Source organism: Pan troglodytes, chromosome 1 (genome assembly GCF_028858775.2).
Source record: "Pan troglodytes isolate AG18354 chromosome 1, NHGRI_mPanTro3-v2.0_pri, whole genome shotgun sequence".
Taxonomy (NCBI): Eukaryota; Metazoa; Chordata; class Mammalia; order Primates; family Hominidae; genus Pan; species Pan troglodytes.
Window position 1 is genome coordinate 214,474,344 of NC_072398.2, and position 19,200 is coordinate 214,493,543.

General features: G+C 43.5%; 1 protein-coding gene and 1 non-coding gene across 2 annotated transcripts; both read right to left on the minus strand.

Annotated features, from left to right (window-relative positions):
- Window positions 1-664: 664 nt before the first annotated feature.
- LOC112207546 (neuroblastoma breakpoint family member 15-like) lies at window positions 665-18,276 on the minus strand. The gene is made up of 4 exons (XM_024353550.3): window positions 16,058-18,276; window positions 3,817-3,989; window positions 3,038-3,102; window positions 665-2,419 (listed from the first exon to the last, which is right to left on the minus strand). The coding sequence occupies exons 1-4, from the start codon at window positions 16,150-16,152 to the stop codon at window positions 2,384-2,386; spliced, it is 369 nt and encodes a 122-aa protein (XP_024209318.2). The 5' UTR covers window positions 16,153-18,276; the 3' UTR covers window positions 665-2,383.
- On the minus strand, window positions 15,776-15,939 carry LOC112207454 (U1 spliceosomal RNA). The gene has a single exon (XR_002941893.1). It is a non-coding gene; the product is annotated as a U1 spliceosomal RNA (small nuclear RNA).
- Window positions 18,277-19,200: the final 924 nt, after the last annotated feature.

Here is a 19,200-nt window from a genome sequence, read left to right on the forward strand (position 1 = left end):
GAGGAAGATTATTAAACATGCTAAACTCAGCGAGACCTGATTCCCTCATGAGGACTCTGTTAAGGATGAGTATCACCACTCAGCAAGTGATGACTGTGACATTCACTTTTGAACAGCTCATGAGCATTAATATATTTAATTGTGGATCTAAACCAAAACCCAAGGTGTGGGCAAGATGACAACCACAGAATGTCACTGGTATATGTTTAGGTTCAAATACCATTATGAGAAGTGGCAGGTAAAGGAGGTAGGAAAAAGAAAACACATCATGTAACTGACTGTCATATGGAAATATCTGACGTTGAAAGTCATAATTTAAAATGTATAAACCAAATATTAGAAGTGTGTCTAGTTCAAAGCGGGGAAAACTATGAAACATTTTTAATCAATATCAAACATGAGCTACACAACCCTTCCTAAATGCCAGAGGCACACACAGACACACACACACACTCTCACAAAGAATATAAATATCTAGAACCAAGAAATGGAGTAAATGCATTCTGCTACATACGGTAAACATAGCCTACAAGGTGGAAGAGATTAGAAAATAAACAGGGAAATGGAAATGTTTTTATTAATTCACATCAGTACCCACCAAAACCAATCAGCATAACAAAAGATTATAACACTGAATGTAAAAAACAATCCAACAGTCCAGAGGGATAGGCAAAAGCTTTTAATTGTATAGATTAAAATAACTTTGGAGAAAAATTAAAACTCAGGCAGAGAATGTTTTTTTTTCAACAACACACACTAGCAAAAACAAAGGCACAGCAAACATTGAGGCAGAAAGTTTCCAGCGTAGAGATATGAATATAATAATAGACACAGGCAGGGATGATTAATAAATGATAAAATGTTTACAGGATGATCATCGGAATACAGGACATTTCTACTTTTGAAAACCGCCCTCCCAAATACTTCATTATAAGTAAGGTGTCTCTAAAAGGGACAGGTCTCCTAGACCCCTCCATAACCAAGTAACCAGTCCTGATATCATAATGGTGATGGACGAACTAGACCTTCTCTGCCCGCAGATGGGCTGAGGTTGGAAACTCACAGCATTGTCTCTGCCGTGTTCCCGGCAAAACGTTTAGGCTGAATTTAATCATGAAGACATTTTCAGACAACTTCAGAATGTAGATCATTGAGCCAGACAGCTGACCTGTCCTCTATAAACAAGTCCATGTCACCACCATCAATGACAACAACAAAAAGATGAGGAAATATTTGGGGTTCAAAATAACTAAAGAAATGCAGCTACATTATCTTTTTACTTTTTTTGAGCCCAAAATATCTCTTCTCCTTTTTGTTGTGTGATTCGTGGTGACGTGGACTATGTGAAGGAGACAGGTCAGTTGTCCTGCTCCGTGTTCTACATTCTGCAGTTGTCTGGTGATTACCTCCTATGAAACTCAGGCTAAGCGTTTTCTGCAAGAACATGGCATTGTTCATATTCTGCACCGGCAGAGTCCTGGGTGACATGCTGTCTCCTGCCAGCGGCTCCTGACTCCTGTTCTCTACAGGATGGAATCGAGAGGAGCAGGGCTAAGGCCTCCCAATGCTGTTTGTCCATCTAGCTGTGGTCTTCCTAAGTACTGACACCAATTGGAGGCTGAAGGACTGTGGCTTCTCTAACCAAAGGAGCCTAGCGGGTTAACAATTGTCAAGAGCAGTTGGTGGTTCTGAAATACAATCCTCAGCCAAGGATCCCTCCTGTGTTACAGATGGATCAGCTAAAACAATTCAACACTGAAGATACAAAGAATGAGGTTAGGTTCATTGAAACCAGGGTAACACCTTTGGATGAGCTAAACACAAAGATGACACTGATCTTGAGCAGGTATAGAAGCTCAGAGACATGCCTGCAAAATGAAATCCCTGAGGAACTTTGTAGCTACCCAGAGATACGTGGTTCAAATTAAAATGTCTGACTGATCACTCCCGGCATGTGCTGCACAGTTATGTGAACGTGTCACACCTAACTTGGGTCCATTGTCTTCAGACTGAGCACAGGTTGCCACTGGCATGGTCTGAGAATAGGAATAGAGCCATGCCCACTGACCCATCCTATGTCTGGGCTTCCAAATGGAACTATAGTTTCATTCAAATCTTCACGTGCCTATAGGTCCTGCCTGCAGGAATGACATCTCTCGGCTTAGTAAGGGCTGCTTATTGTGGGACTATGACTCCCATCTGGAAGACCAGGTGGAGACTTGTCACCATCAAAGTAAAAAACCGATTGTCCACGTCAAGGGCAAAGCTGATGTGCTGTTCCTCAAATGAGTAAAACACACTTCTGTAGTGCTGGAATGAGTCAGGTAGTTCAAAGTACATTGACGGAGTCGAATAACATCTATCCAGTGAGTCCTGTAAGACTTCAGGCTCTTCCACTTCCATCAGCACACCGCTGAGCCTGGAAAAGGAGACAAAACTAAAGAAGCAGCCAGGGAAAATCAGACACCACAGAGCCCCACTAGATTGCAGAAGTAACATAAGGAAGTGGTTAGAAAAGAAAAAGGATAGATCCATTAATGAGGTAAAAAAAAAAAAAAAAAATTATTGCCTTTATGTTGGGATAGAACAGGGCCAGGTAGAAAACAATGAAAGAGAAAGACAGAGAGACAGAGACAGAGACAGAGACAGAGAGAAAGTGAGCTAGTGAATTGGCCAGGTGACGTACTAGTAAGGGAGTAAAAGGACACTCTGAGTTAGTGCCCTCATGACACACAGCAAACTGTGATCATGAAAAGAGTGAGCGCAATAGTTTTCCATAAAATATGCTCAAAATTCGATGCAGTGGCCATGAGAGTACAGCTTTTGAGGTATGGTCATCCTATGGTACGTTAGTAAATGATAAGGGGAGGAAGAAATGGAAACCTAAACATCTACTGCAATGAAAACCAACAGCAATGACAGTAGGAGTCATTCAGCCTTCGTTGAAAACATGAAATCAAACACACTCTGGTTTCCCTGAATCTCTTGCCTCCAGGTGTTAACACAGAATTAAGCATCCGCAATTGCTGAAAGTTACCTGGGGCATGGTGGGTTTTGATCTTCTTCCCCTTCTTTTCTTCCCCTTCCCCTTCTTTTCAATTTCTGCAATAAATTCAGACATGGACAGACACATTAAGCTGATTCCCCTACACACATAACAATCCACTGTCTAATCCTCACACAGGGACCTCAGGCTCCTCAGCATAAGAATAGGAGACTGTGAGAGATATATTTCAGGAGGCCTGAAGGCTGGTCATGATAGAAATTCCTCGGTTTTTCTCCCAGAAACTGTGGGTAAAATGTCCCTATTCTAGTAGATCGTTATCCCAATATCATTTGTCCCAAGTTTGTGCAAACAGTTATGCCATATTTTTCCAATCAATTTAAAGCAAATACCCTCAAATGATTTCTAGGAGAAAAACTGCAATATTTAGCCCTGTCTCATCAGATACTCAGATTGTTCATGGTTGTGAGGACTTTAGACACTGAAATTAGAGTGAAAAAGGAAATCTACAAACCCTTGAGTCAAAATCATAGTTCTCTGAATTTGTCACATCTGCCCAGGTCCAATGTCATGAGAGTAGAATCAGAGTGCCACAGGCATGGCCTGAGACTAGGAAGAGAGCCATGCTCACTGACCCATCCCATGTCTGGGCTTCCAGTTAGAACTAGAGTTTCATTCAACCTACATGTGCCTATAGGTCCTCACTGCAGCAATGACATCTCTCAGCTCAGTAATGGCCACTTGGAGCAGGAATATGATCTTTATATGGAAGACTCAGTGGATCCTTATCACCTTCATAGAAAGGTACTCACCTCCCACGTCAAGAGAAAAGCCAACATGTTTTTCCTCCAATGCATAAAAGGAACTTCCATAGGGCTGGCAGGAGTCAGGCTGTTCAAGACAACTGGAAGGAGTTGAATAACATCTATCCAGTGAGTCCTGCAAGACTTCAGGCTCTACTACCTCCAGCAGCTCCCTGCTGAGCCTGGAAAAGGAGGAAAAAGTAAGGAATAAGCCAGGGGAAATCAGACACAACAGAGCCCCAACTAGGTTTCATGGGTAGCATAAGGAAGTGGTTAAGAAAGTAAAAGGATAGATCCATTAATGAGGTAACAAATTATTGCCTTCATGTTGGGACAGAACAGGGCCAAATGGAAAAGAATGAAAGAGAAAGACAGACAGACACACACACACACACACACACACACACACACACACACAGAGAGAGAGAGAGAGAGAGAGAGAGAGAGAACGAGCTCGGTGAATTGTCCAGGTGACACACTGATGAGGGAGTAACAGGACACTCTGAGTTAGTGCCCTCAGGAAACACAGCATACAGTGATCATGAAAAGACTGTGCTCAATAATTTTCCATAAAATGTTCACTTCATAGTGAATATTATGGTGATTAGGGGAAAAATAAGCTTTCTTTTTTCTTTTGAGATGGAGTCTCACTCTGTCACCCAGGCTGGAGTGCAGTGGCGCCATCTTGGATCACTAAGCCATCTCGGCCTCCCCAGCTCAAGCGATTCTACTGCCTCAGCCTCCCAAGTAGCTGGAATTACAGGTGTCTGCCACCATGCCCAGCTAATTTTTGTATTTTTAGTGGAGATCACCATGTTGGCCAGGCTGGTCTCGAACTCCCCACCTCAAGTGATCCGCCTGTCTTGGCCTCCCAATGTGCTGCGATTACAGGCATGAGCCACCACGCCCAGCTAAAAGCAGCTTTTCTGATAGTAACTTTGTTTTCCCATTCTGGAGTTTATGGCAGTATGAAAAAGACTGAATTTATAAGCAGAAGATCTGTTTTTGAAATCCGGGGACCTGTATTTCACAATGGCTTTGATGTGTTTTGATTGTGCACCTTTAGACAACTTATCAGTTTCCTCATTTTTATACAACAATAAAATAGTAACAGCTACCCATTAAATTCTGTACAGAAGCTAGGGACAGACGCAGTAACACTTGCATATCTATAAAGGCTTTGTAAATGTGGGTATGATATCTAATGTTTATGCACATGCTGTTTGATTATTTTCATTTGGAATTCCACTCCATTAAAGGAAAAGTAACATACGAATTCAGATTCTTGTAAGTCTTCAGGCATAAGGCCTCCATTGACTAAGTACATTGCCTACATAATTTCTCCTAACCCAAATGAATCTCCGGTTAAACCAAGCTGGTGGTTATGTACTGTCTCCAGAGGATGCCAAGCATGAAGTCCTTGAGTATATTCATCTTGGATCCTCTGATTGGACAAGTGCGGTATTGAGACTTCAAGTTCCCCCTTGAAGGCCCCAGACGGTACCTGTAATTTTACTCAAGTTTTAAATGTACGCTCTTTGTTAAGAAAGAGTGACAATGATTTGATTTATTTTCCGTGACTGGGGTTAGGGATGGGGGAGACTCTAGGAATGTGACTTACCAGTGAGGTTCTAGTTTTGTAAATCACAGGACAAGTTTTGTTAGGCAAATGTTGGACTATAGGGCTGAGGTTGTTTTCCACCACAACATATAGACTTCTACTAGCCCTTGAAGGAAAAAACACGAGAATATCAGTTGGGTCAGCTGAGTATTCCTTTATGAGTATGGAACAGACTTACATAACAATTCTGCAGGTAATGGCTCTGGAAAGGTCAACCACTTAGTTTTGGACAACTCTTTTCTATTCTGTATAACCACTTTTTCACCAAAATGATACTAAATAAATATGCTATAGGAAGCTATATTTTGACATGACTGTTTTAGGCAAAGATACACTCACTAACTTACTCCACAAGAGTTTCTAATCAGAGAATATCAAATGAATCTATTTGAATTGCTCCCATGCTTGGCTGAGCCCAAAATAATTTACTGTGCGTATGTACACCAAGTGAGAAGGTTGAGGAGGTGTCGCTTGTACATCTCTTTATTCTTTCTTTTTTTTAATGTGTGTGCTATTTTCATGTGTTTTCAAAGGCTCTCTTGCTTAGCTTTTATTTTGCCATTAAAGATTTTTTTCTGTGCTATAACTGTATTTTTAAGTCTGGTTTGAGTTCAAGAAATCCACAAATTCACAAAAGATTAAGAATAATTTGTGAATAAAATGATGCAGAAATAAAAAATGCATTTTCCAAATAACTCCCTTGCAGTCCTTCTCTCCCAACTACCACTTTCTATTAAGTTTCTTCTTCCTACTCTATGAAGTGCCATGAGCTTTCAATTCATTGTATTTTAAGTATAAGCTATACTTACTAACCTTCACATTATTCTTTGCTACTTAAATAAGCTTGCTTTCATAATTCAATTGATGTACGGTTTAACTGATATTTTTAATTGGTATATTTTGATATATATAGATAATTGATAGCTATATAATTCATTTGAGATATTTTGGGTATGGAGGGTTGGAAGGAATCCTTTCATAATTTTTCTACTTAAAAGAAATCTTTTTTCATTTAACAGCTTTTCCCATGGGGATAGAGTTTTCATGAATAAATCAAAGTCATTAAATGAGGTATATGATACATCTTTTAAGAGTCACAGAAAGAAGCAACAACAATTTACCCAGGCAGAGGGTATAAGTTTAGACCTTGGTTGCCTGATTTGTGGGACAAGTTCTTTAATTTTTTTTCTTTATATTTTGACTTTTTTTTGGACTCTCTCCTCCCCTTCCAGTCTCCAGGTCAAATACTTGACACCTGAATGATGTTCAATTATTTAAAAGATGGATTGGCCAGCTCAGCTCCTATCTCAGACAGACTGTCTTTAAATGTATTTTCAACATGTCTTCAGACAGTTATTTTTCCTCTGTTCAATTTTGTTCATCTTCTTACTTAACTGTTCAAGTGCTACTATTTCCTTTTTAAATGTAGTATTGAGAAGTGCAAACATTATTGGAAAAGAGAGTCTCACTAGCATAATTGTGCATTATCTTCCTCTTACATTGCTGGCCTCCCTGCACCCCCATGCCCACCTCCTCCTCGCGCCTCCATGCCGCTTCCCACCGATCCATGTCCTTGCAGCTGTGAGTCCAGTCACTGGTCACCTATTAGCCGGTGTGTGGTGGCATGCACCTGTAATCCCAGTTACTCAGGAGGCTGAGGCAGGAGAATCACTTGAACCTAGGAGGCAGAGGTTGAAGTGAGCCGAGATCGCACCACTGCACTCCACCCTGGGCGACAGAGCAAGACTCCATCTTTTATTTATTTATTTATTTATTTATTCATTTATTTGTCTCATGGGCTGAGCGAGGGGACCCCGGCTGGTGGAGGGACAGCTGCGCCCTGCAGGCCGCTGCATCCGGGCAGGCCCCGGCCTCTTGTCGTGCCCCCGGCCCGCGACAACCCGGGCAGGATGGGCAGCAGGACGCGGCGGGGCATCCGCGGAGCCCGTCGGGAACGCTCTCTTGGCCTCCGGTGCCGGGCAGTGGTGGGTGCGGCACCCACAGCGCCCACAGCGCCCCCAGCCCTGGGACGTGGCTCCAGCCCGCCCCCAGGCAGGCGGCCTCCGTCGCCGGGAGCACGTCGCCTGGGCAACATGGAGACACTTCAACTCTTAAAAAAACAAGACAACCACCACAACAACAAAAACAAGAACAGAAATTAGCCGGCTGTGGTGACTCGTGCCTCTGCTACTCCAGAGGCTGAGGTGGGAGGATCGATTCAACCAAGATGCCACCAGATACAGTGAGACTGTCTCTCAGAGAATAAGTCAAACAAACAAAAAAAGAGGCTGTGTAAGAGGTGACTCTGGGGACACTGGAAAAACACTAAGGTTTTCAAGTGGTGTTAAAAGCCACTAGGCCTTGGGGACCATTGAGCAATCTACAAAGCACGGAAGCCTAGATCCCTGAGCTCTGCCTGCCAAGTACCACCACAGCTAACATGGGAGACCTCCCCCACAGACACTGAAATTTGCCTCCCGAGGAAACAAGTGACTACAGACATCTGTCCCAGGACAGTAAACAAGAAAACAAGGTCTCACAAAAACAAAAACAGCTGACCACAGTATACAATCACTGAGACCGAGCCTGCGACTATAGGCGAAAAAAAAATGCTGTCCATTATTCATACCATGAAAGACCAGGGGAAAGTGCGAACGCAGTCCCCTACTACTGTTGTGGGAATCAGGAGAACAGAGAGACCAATGGGTGGAACAGGAGGATTTATTGACTGCACTGAGGCCCAGCAGATTAAAATCCAAAGGCTGAGCCCCGAACAAAGACAGGGCTTGACTTTATAGACACTTCTGAAAGGGGGTTGGCTAGTTTGAATGGCGTGGCGGGAAGTTGATGGCATGAAACTCGGGGGCAGGCAAGAGGGCTTATAGAAGCAGAACAAAGGCAGCTAATCAAACTGTCACAGGTCTTGCAATGCAAGTATGGCTGGTGACCTTGCAGCTGCACTGAAGGGAAATCAGGAACTTAACAAAACTTGAATAATTCGAAATGGAAAGGGGGAAAGAGAAGGTAGTAAAGGCATTTGTTGTTTTTTCCTCTTATCTTTGCTAGGGGCTGACTGTGTTGAGAGAGTCTCCGGAACTCATACTTCGGGGCTCTGACTTTTCAGATCGTGTTACCGAGGATCTGCTAGGGCTCTATGTATGGCAGGTCTTGGAGTCAGCCAAGTACAGGAAAGCTTGTCTTTTCCTTTTAACTTCTGCCTTATTACTACAACTTGTGCAGCACACCATGCCTGGTTTTCATCAGCAATGTTTCCTGAGGTTACAGAAAGATTTCTAATCCTGGGAGGAAACACTCCCTTGAAGCAAAAGTGTTCTCCCCTCAAAAATGCAAGGAGCTATCTTCTTGATAGCCAGGCAGATAATTCTCAGGTTTTGCCCCACAGAATCTCTATCTAAAGTAGAGCAGCGGTCATGCCTAGTGAAAAGTTTGAGGGAACTCACCCAATGTTGGGTTTCTTCAGAGCCATATATATAGATATAACCAATATCCTAAAAGACACTGCCCTTCATCATTCCATGCTGTTAGACATTTACAGGACCATGGATGGTGATCTCCTCCAGACAAAAATAAATGCTGGTGCAGAACAGGTAAGTGTATTATAATTTGAGTACATCAGCTTTTGGGCATTTTAAACCATGGGTCAGACATGTTAGAGCAAGAGGCCAGGTTGATAGCAAGAGGGAGTGTTTTTCTTTTAATTTGCCAATAGCAAAGTGATGTTTGCCATTGTCATTTCAGAGTGAGGTGGCAATTTGTTGTTGTCTGGTTTTGTGGGTTTTTGTTTGTTTGTTTGTTTGTTTGTTTGTTTGTTTTTGAGACAAGGTCTCACTGTCACCCAGGCTGGAGTGCAGTGGCATGATCAGGGTTTACTCCTGCCTTGACCTCATGAATTCAAGCAAACCTCCTTACTAATCCTCCCGAGTAGCTGGGACTACAGGCACGTGACCCCACACCCTGGGGTGTGAACTGGGATTTGATGTTTTCAGTTGGCTCTCTAATGGAATAGGTTCCCTTACTCTTCTAGAATCAGATTGTCTTCATGATTATCATTCTTGTGTGCATTATATTTCTACTACCCTGCTGGGTTTTTTTCTATTTTTCTTTTTTCTTTTTATTTTTTTCTTTGTGAGACAGAGTCTCGCTCTGTCTCCCAGGCTGTATTGCAGTGGCAGGATCTCAGCTCACTGCAACCTCCACTTCCTGGGTTCAAGCAATTCTTTTGCTTCAGCCTCCTGAGTAGCCACCTGGCTAATTTTTGTATTTTTAGTGGAGACAGGGTTTCACCATGTTGGCAGGCTGGTCTCGAACTCCTGATCTCAAGTGATTCACCCGCCTCAGCCTCCCAAAGTGCTGGGATTACAGGCATGAACTACTACACCTGGCTCTCAAACCATTTTAGTTAAGCAAAGACAGATTTGTGTGGCTTTTTAGTACAATGCTGAATTATCCTCCAATCTATATTTTTAGGAAGGACCTGGGGAATGGCAACTTGGAGATATTTGGTGAAAATGTGAGCCTTTCATGTTCTGCTTCAGTCCCTTTTTGAAAATCCTTCCAATTTACCTTTTGCAACCAGTTAGTGGCCTTCCCTTCTTCACCAGCATGTGAATTAATTGATAAAGATCAGAATATTTGGGCTCAAAGCTTTCAACAGTTAAGTCAAATTTTCTGCCAAAGCCTACAGGATCTTGGAGCCTGCTTTAGAAACACAAGAGTGAAATGTATTTAAGTTTAGATCAGGGAAGTCCTTTATAATATTCTTAATTCACGTTTTGGTGAAGTGGTATACACAACGGTAGGCTCCCCTCTTCCTGTGGGTTTGGGTTTTACCTTGAAAGGGGCTGTCAGAACAGAAGTTTCAGGGAAGGGACCAGATCCCTGAGGACTTTCTTTAGGTGATGGTGATGGAAGAAGAGGCAAGGCAGGACAGGAAGGCTCAGGTAAGAAAGACTATGCAGGTGCAGGGGCAGGAGGAGAAGGAGCAGTTGGAGGTGAAAGAGACAAAGTCTCCTCAATATTTCTCAAATCAGAAAACATGGCAGTTTACCTCCTTCAGCTTACTTCCTCAATGGAGGCAATTTTCTCAGTTCTTTTAGAAATTTTAGAAATTTAGACATTTCTAGGTCTCATTGGAATTCAGTCTCCTATTTAATTTGTCTGGTTCGAAAACCAAATTTCTCTCTCTCTCTCTCTTTTTTTTTTTTTTTTTGTTGAGACAGGGTCACCCAGACTGGAGTGCAGTGGTGTGATCTCTGCTTACTGCACTCACCGCTTGCTGCATGACAGCCAGTAAGTCGAGGGTTGAGGTGTAGGGGCAGGGAAGGTGACTTTATTCCAGAGAGCCACCAAACTGAACAGATGGTGAACTAATATCCTAAAGAACCATCTTAAATTAATACGATTTTCAGGCTCCTTGTACGTTAGGGAAGGGAGGAAGAAGGAGGCGCTTGAGGTGAAGAGGTCTGACAATGACAGACATGGGCTGCAGTGGGAGCCCAAGGGGATGGTGAAAATCCTTCATCCTTTGTCAGGTCACACTGCTCTTATAAATCTTCAGCATAACACTGTTACTTGTGTATACAACCTCTCTATCTTCTCAGGAGTTAGTTTGGGGAAGGGATTATTATCATCTGTGCTTTAAAGTTAAACTGTAAGCTAAATCCCTCCCATAGATAGCTTGGCCTATGTGCAGAAATAAGAAAAAGCAGTTAGCCTGGAAGATGTCACCACAGGGTAGGAAGGGTTAGGAGCAAAATGCAGACAGTCATGCTAGGCCTCCTTTTCATTGCCATATATTTAATGTATTTGAACACATAATTTTAATTTTTTATACTTTATTTTTATTTATTTATTAGTTTTTTGAGACAGAGTCTCACTCTGTTGCCCCCCCAGGCTGGAGTGCAATGGCATGATCTTGGCTCACTGCGACCTCTGCCTCCTGAGTTCAAGCAATTCTCCTGCCTCAGCCTTCTGAGAAGCTGGGATTACAGGAGCCCCCCACCATGCCCGGCTAATTTTTGTATTTTTAGTAGAGATAGGGTTTCACCATGTTGGCCAGGCTGGTCTCAAACTCCTGACCTCGGGCTCCCAAAGTGCTGGGACTACAGGCATGAGCCACCATGCCCAGCCTAACCAAGATTATTAAACCATTCTAATTTGTCAAAAGAGTCACACTGATTTTTAAAAAATAATGTAATGGGCCAGGTGCAGTGGCTCATGCCTGTAACCCCAGCACTTTGGGAAGCCATAGCAGGAGGATCATGAGGTCAGGAGTTCAAGACCAGCCTGACAAACATGGTGAAACCCCGTGTCTACTAAAAATACAAAAATTAGCCAGGTGTGGTGGTGTGCGCCTGTAATCCCAGCTACTCAGGAGGCTGAGACAGGAGAATTGCTTGAACCCGGGAAGCAGAGGTTGCAGTGAGCTGAGATTGCACCACTGCACTCTAGCTTAGGCGACAGAGTGAGACTACATCTCAAAATAAATAAATAAATAAATAAATAAAATAATAATGAAATGAACTTTTTCAGGTCTTTATATAATAAATATTACATTATTTAAATTGTTCAAAAGCATCAAGGATTCCTCTCTGCTATCAACTTCATTTATTTTATTGTACCAAACTACCAGGACCATTAATTTAATCTACAGTTAAATCTATTATTTTTTCGTGTTAGAAATTCAACAAGAAAATTTTTCCCTAATGAAACCTCACATTTCAAGCATAAGCAGCCTGGGCGAGGTGGCTCACACCTGTAATCCCAGCACTTTGGGAGGCCGAGACAGCTGCATCACTTGAGGTCAGGGTTAGAGACTAGCCTGGCAAACATGATGAAACCCTGACTCTACTAAAAATATAAAAATTAGCTGGGTGTGGTGGCGTGCGCCTGTAATCCCAGCTACTCTGGAGGCTGAGGCAGGGAAATAGCTTCAACGTGGGAGGCAGAGCTTGCAGTGAGCTGAGATGGCACCACTGCACTCTAGCCTGGGCTACAGAGCAAGACTCTGTCTCAAAAATAAATAAATAGATAAATAAGCATAAGTAGTAAAAAAATAACATAAATTAAAAAATAAGGCACAGGGTCTTGCTCTGTTATCCAGGCTAGAGTGCAGTGGGGCAATCATAGCTGACCAACTTGGAACTTCTGGGCTCAGGCAATCCTCCTGGCTCAGCTTGCCTTGTATTTTTTTAGAGATGAGGTCTTGCCCTGTTCCCCAGGCTGGTCTCCAACCGCTGGCCTAAAGCAATCCTTCCGCCTCAGCCTGTTGAGTTGCTGGGAGTACAGGTGCAAGACATGCAGCCTAGCATTGTAGTAAAACAATTTTCAACAAATTCTTAATTTTCTTTCGTTTTTTTTTTTTTTTTGAGTTGGGAGTCTCATTCTGTCACTCAGGCTGGAGGGCAGTGGCACAATCATAGTTCACTGCAGCCTGAGATTACAGTCATGCATTATCATGCCCGGCCAACGTTGAAAAATTAGCTAATACTTAAAAATTTGTAGAGACGGGGGTTTCACTATGTTGCCCAGGCTGGTCTCCAACTCTTAAAGTGCTGGGACTGTAGCTATGAGCCACCATACCTGGCTTAATTTTCTTATTTTAATTTTATATAAGTGATTATTATTGTTCCTAAGATAATTGGGGCAGTGACTCCTTTACAATTTTAGAGATCTAATATGTCTATTCACTTCACTGAAAGAGTATGCCAATTTGTTTCATGAGAAAATATCCTATATTTAAAAAGCAGGAAAATTCCTTCCACCAAACTAGGGTGCATTCTAAAGAAACGAATTGTGCTAAGTAACATCTCTTAAAGTGAAAACAGAGGCAATGGTATCTATTAACAATGTTTATCAGTGAAGGAAATAAACTGAAAAGATGAACATCATTAGATCCTTGGAGGGCCTTCATTGCTGAAAATCTCAGTAATATTGTGATACTCTTTTGAGTCCGGCACGGCATTCTCTTTCCAGGGCATGTAACAGTGGGTGAATAATTTCTTTTCATTCATTTCCATTAAGGGCTGAACTTCCTTAATGTTCTGGAGATTATTAAATTTGATTTGTAGAGTTGTGAAAAGTACTCATATTGCTGATTCCATTGCTTATATGTGATCATATAAATCTTTTCTCTTTTTGTAGTGTGGTTTAAACTTAATCCTTAAAGGACATGTATTTGAATTTTTCAGCTGGTTAGAAACCTGAATATACCAATCAAAGAAAACTGCTCCTTACATGCTACAGATTTAGTTTTCTTCCTGTACTAAGATGTCTTTTAGATACAGTAAATTCGTTAAAGCCAAGAGCCCCTAGGAAACGAAGTTGGGTGGGAGGGGGAACATTGAGTAGTAAGATCACTCTTGTAACAGAGATGCCACTCTTGCAGATATTGACAACAATTGGGCCTATAAAATTTTTACCAAACATTGGAAAGACAAGATCTGAACAACTTATCATTGCTGCAGTCTCAAATATCAGGAAATACCATTATTCTCAGGACAATAAATAGACAATAAAGAAGACTCACAGACCAGATTAGCTGTCATGTATCACCAAACAGGGACTGGATCCTTGTCAACACGACCCAACAGAGATTGTCCCCAGAAATTCACTTCATAACCTCAAGACCAAAAACCCACACTGATGGCAAAAAATAATGATGCAAAGAATGAGAGAGAAAGAGAGAGAGAGAGAGAGAGAGAGAGACCTGTCCTATAGCCATACTCAGTGGGTAAAAGCCAAAGAGCTCAATTTCTGCTCATGATACTTAATAGAACATAGGGAACATGAGCCAATAGCTCAATGGGTTCAGATCTGCACCAAGTGCCTGTTGGACGCAGGATTCTACTGTCTCCAATAATATGTCTCAGATGCACTAATTTTTTTTCTTTTTTTGAGACAGAGTCTTACTCTGTTGCCCAGGCTGCGGTGCAATGGCGTGATCTCGGCTCACAGTAACCTCCACCTCCCGGGTTCAAGTGATTCTCCTCCCTCAGCCTCCCGAGTAGTTGGGATTACAGACACACACCACTGCGCCTGGCAATAATAATAATAATAGTAACTATTATTATTATTATTATTATTATTATTGTGCGTGTGTATGTATTTTTAGTAGAGACGGAGTTTTGCCATGTTGGTCAGGCTGGTCTTGAACTCCTGACCTCAGTTGATCAAAAGTAGGTGAGGTCAGAAAACATACCCTGGGAGAGGCTGGCACAATGTCCAGAACCGCCATCTCTAGGCCTGGGGTTTTCCTCTGTAGTGGAATACTAGTATTCATGTAGTGCAGGGACAAAACCAATTAGATAGTTCTGGGAGTTAGAAAGAGATGATTTTCAGTGCTATTTGAGAAGGGGTATTAAGGAATTTGCCAGGGCACTGACGCGTGTCAGGTGTAAACCTCAGGTTGAGAGAGAGCTAAGTATTTTCTGTCCATGAAGGTGATAAGCGAGGGCCTGAAGAAAGAGGGACTGGGGAGGACACTGGCCCCAGAAATAGGAAAGGGCTTCTTGGGGGTGGGAAGGATGGGTCAGGGTGCTATCTAGAAAGTTGCCTGGCAGTGGATGTAGGATGTGGGAGTGAGACATCAAACATGAAGCAGTCGCTTAAAGTCTGAAGAAAGACTAGATATATAAACGGCAGGAGATAGTAGGGAAACTGGACCGGCTCCTCATAAAACTTCCCGCCTTCTGTCTCAGGGAGGATCGCAGGGCATTTCCGCCAAGACAGGTGAGACTGCGGTTCTGACCTGCGGGCCTCCATGAACATGCGCGAGGGCACCTGGGGGCCGGCAGAGCCGTTCCCCTACGCAAAGTAAGCGTGTTATGTCTACAACCCAACGGGGACACTGAGAGCCCCAAAGGCCCTGCTTTCTTCCCAGAGAACAGCGCCCATCTGCGTAGTTTCTACCTGGCTCTATGAGGTGAGAACACACTCCCCGCTAGCACAGAAATCCTACAAACTCCTGTGGGGGCTGCGCTTGGAAGCAGAGGCTGTGTAAGAAGTGACTGGGGGGTAGGGAAAAACACGAAGATTTTCACACAGGGTGAGAACCCAAGAGACTGGAGACCACGGACCAATCCCTGCAAAAAGCAGCCAGGGTAGAAAGGGAAGAGCTGAGCGGCCTTCACGATAGCTAATTTGTGTTACAAAGCCGATACGGCGGATGCTCGCTTTTTCTCCTATGGCGTGCAGGCGATATGTTACTTCCTATTCCCCAGCCCTCCACTGCAGGATTAACACCTAAGACGCCAACCAAGACACAAACCAATACAAAAAAAGGATATCATCTTTGGCGTACAGTCTATCTTTGAAACCACAGAAAGTCAGGGGAAAGCGCGAACGCAGTCCCCCACTACCACAAATTATGCAGTCGAGTTTCCCACATTTGGGGAAATCGCAGGGGTCAGCACATCCGGAGTGCAATGGATAAGCCTCGCCCTGGGAAAACCACCTTCGTGATCATGGTATCTCCCCTGCCAGGTAAGTATGAGATCCTCTGCCTCTGCCCCGACACAGCCTCATACGCCTCACTCTTTACACACACGGTCACTTGCCCCGCGCACTCCCGAGCCCTTTCCAGCCCTGACACACAGCTGGGATTCTCACTTCCGATCAGCGGTCCTGAACCCGCTCCCAGGGCACGGGAACTCCTTCGTGACGAAGCAGCAAGTGGCGAAGCAGCAGCCTCTGCGCTGCCTCATCTACATAGAAGTCGCCCTGTCCGTGATGTCACCGACAGTGCCTTGCCCAGTCCCCGTCTGCCTTTCTGCCACTCAACCGACCAATCTGCTGCCAGAGCCGCCAAGGGGAAGTGACGTCTGCCTCTCCCTTTTTCCCTCCCGCCCCTGCGTCTGTTCTCTCCTAAAGAAGCTGGTCCTTAGCCTGTGTTAAGGAGCAACCTTTCGGTGGCCAGATGGAGCCGGGGCATCCTTCTTCAAATAATGGCTTTTAATTCGCAGACTAGAATGTTTCGGATTACAAAAGAAACCGGTTCTCTTCACATCCTTATCCTTGTGATGCAGCATTCCGCTTGCAATTGGAAGCCGTTTAATATCAGAGAGAAACCATATTTATGAAAGTAAAGAGGCTGCTCAGATGACTGCAAACCAGCCTTCCTTACTGGTTTTATCACTGGTAATGTTATAAAGACAGTTGTCCAGTTTCATGAATCTTGTAGGTTTTTTTTTGATGTTTTTTTTTTCAAAAATCCGTATTGTAGAAAACTATGCTGCCCCAGAAGAGATGATTGGACACTCTCAAGTGTGGTGCTGGACTTTGTCATCTCTTGCACAGCCATCTCCACACCTTAGTGCTTACCTCATGTTAGTTTTTTATATTCTGCAAAGACGAAACCAAAATAATCCAAATTTGACACAAATACCTGGGCTACATCTTATTTGAGATGTTTAACAAATGTCTGGATCATCTTTTCTTATATATTACGCAGGAAACACTGTGAAGTAAGCAAAGTTGGAATGCCCAAGTCAAAGACCATTTGAATATTTACAAGTAGATTTCAGACAGGAATACTACAGGGTGGTCACAGGATAACAAATTCTAGGCAGCAGATTTACATGACTTGAGGCTGTGGGCTGTTAAGACGCTGAAAAACCAGGGTGTGGACCAAGCTGGCTAAGACTGAGTGGACCCAACGTGGTACTGGATTTGATGGAGGTTTTACCTAGGCCCTCATTATATGCTCATTAACATACTAAATCACACACCCGCCAGTGCCATGACAGTTCTGAGACCAGTGTTTGATGTAAAAATGGCACCACAGTTCCAAGAAATCTCCACCTTTACCCAGGAATTTTCGTGAATATTCCAATTCTTGGTTAAAGAAACCCATCAAGATGAAACCCCAGAACCCATTATTCTCTCTCAGGTATGCCCAAGCTCCCCTTTCTTGAGTGTGTACTTTTTGCTTTGCAATAAAGCTCTTCTTTCACTATTTGCTGACTCATCTTTGACTTTGTTCTCACGATGGTGTCAACAGCCTGGACACCACGGCTGGGGTCGAGATCCCACCAGTGTCCAGGGACCTCCCCCAGCCCACCAGTATCAGATTCTATTCCATTGCTCAAATCACAAAACATCGAGTGGAGAGTTCTCCTTGGAGACCATAAAGTAAAGATTCTGTGGCATGGTGGCCAGTTAGGCCACTGGAAGGCATGGCAAAATATTGAAAATGAGGGATTAGGTGACAGTGTAGTAACTGCTGAATACTAAATACTTGATCCAGGCCCCATTCCCTGGAGATTGACAGGGAGACACATTGTCCAGGTAGTAGTGGAGAAATGTTTTCTGGGTATCTGACCAGCCTTTGTGGAAAGGACTGGCACCATCCTGCAGATGTAACCGCCTGATGGGTTCTTCCTGACCAATGTACACAAAAACTCAATTCATGGAGACCATGGCACTGCAGGAAAGAGTTTCATTGACACAGGCCAGCCACGACATGTGGGAGACAGAGTTATTACTCAAACCAATCTCACTGAAGGCTTGGAGGTAAGGGGTTTTTCAAAGATAGTTTGTTGGGGAGGGGGCTAGGGCTTGCGCGGTGCTGATTGTTGGGGATGAAATCACAGGGGCATGGAAAATGGCCCTCCTGCATGGAGTCAGCTTCTGGGTGGGGGCTAAGGAACTGGTTGATTTTTGGGCCAGATGGTGCCATCCAGCAGTCAGAAATGCCAAAGCCTGAAAAGACATCTCAAGAGGCCAATCTTAGGTTCTACAATAGTGATGTTCTTCACAGCAGTAATTGGGGAAGCTCCCAATCTTGTGACTTCTGGAATAATGGCTGGTAATTATTTAACGAGGCATACATCTTAGTAGAAATCAGGCCCCTTTCATCCTTCTAACTTGGTGGCCTTTCATTCATTTTACAGGGGTAATTTAGTTTTGGGGAAGGTTATCATTTAAAGCAGCCTTTTTGGCTGTCCTCAACCTTTTTGTCACCAGGGACTGGTTTCATGGAAGACAATTTTTCCATGGAAGGGGGTGGTGGATGGTTTCCAGATGAAACTGTTCCACCTCAGGTCATCAGGCATCAGTTACAGTCTCATAAGGAGTGCGCAATCTGGATCACTCACATGAGCAGTTCCCAATAGGGTCCGAGCTCCGACAAGCAGCTAATGCTCATGCTGATCTGACAAGAGGCAGAGCTCAGGCGGTAATGCTCGAAAGCCTGCAGCTCACCTCCTGCTGTTCAGCTGGGTTCCTAACAGGCCATGGACCAGTACCTGTCTTATGGCCCTGGGGATTGGGGAGCCCTGATTTAAACTATAAACTCAATTTTTCCCAAAGATAGCTTGGGAGAAATTGCACAGGAATGAGCAAAGACAGCAAGCCTGTGAGGCTAGAACCAAGATGGAGTCAGCCATGTCAGCTTTCTCTTGTTGTCCTAATTTTGCAAAGGTAGTTTCTGAGGGGCTGCACTGGACACTTCTTAAAAACATGAGACAGATGTTATTGTATGTACTACAGTAGGCAAGAGAGACCAGCAGAGAACTGGGCTCAACCTCGAATACAGCAGGAGGAGTTGAAGATTATAGCCAATTGGCAAGATAAGAAAGTCAGTGGATGGAAAATTACTAAGAGGAACTTGATTAGCTATCAAAGGTGGTTGCGAGGACTCTTGCTAAACTAGACTCAACAGTATTCTTTCCTAAAACTGGACTTGGCAGGGAAAGAAATAACAGAGAAAAGGGCTCAGAGGAAACTACTAAGGTTTGGTCAAAGACTGGAGT

Excerpts from the sequence above, each read along its gene's own strand:
- LOC112207546 (XM_024353550.3), bottom strand. The coding sequence starts at position 16,152 with ATGAGGCAGCGCAGAGGCTGCTGCTTCGCCACTTGCTGCTTCGTCACG. Across the intron at positions 3,990-16,057 it reads TTCAGGACCGCTGATCGGAA|GCTCAGCAGGGAGCTGCTGG; the intron begins GTGAGAATCCCA and ends CTCCTTTTCCAG. Across the intron at positions 2,420-3,037 it reads CAAAACCCACCATGCCCCAG|GCTCAGCGGTGTGCTGATGG; the intron begins GTAACTTTCAGC and ends CTCCTTTTCCAG.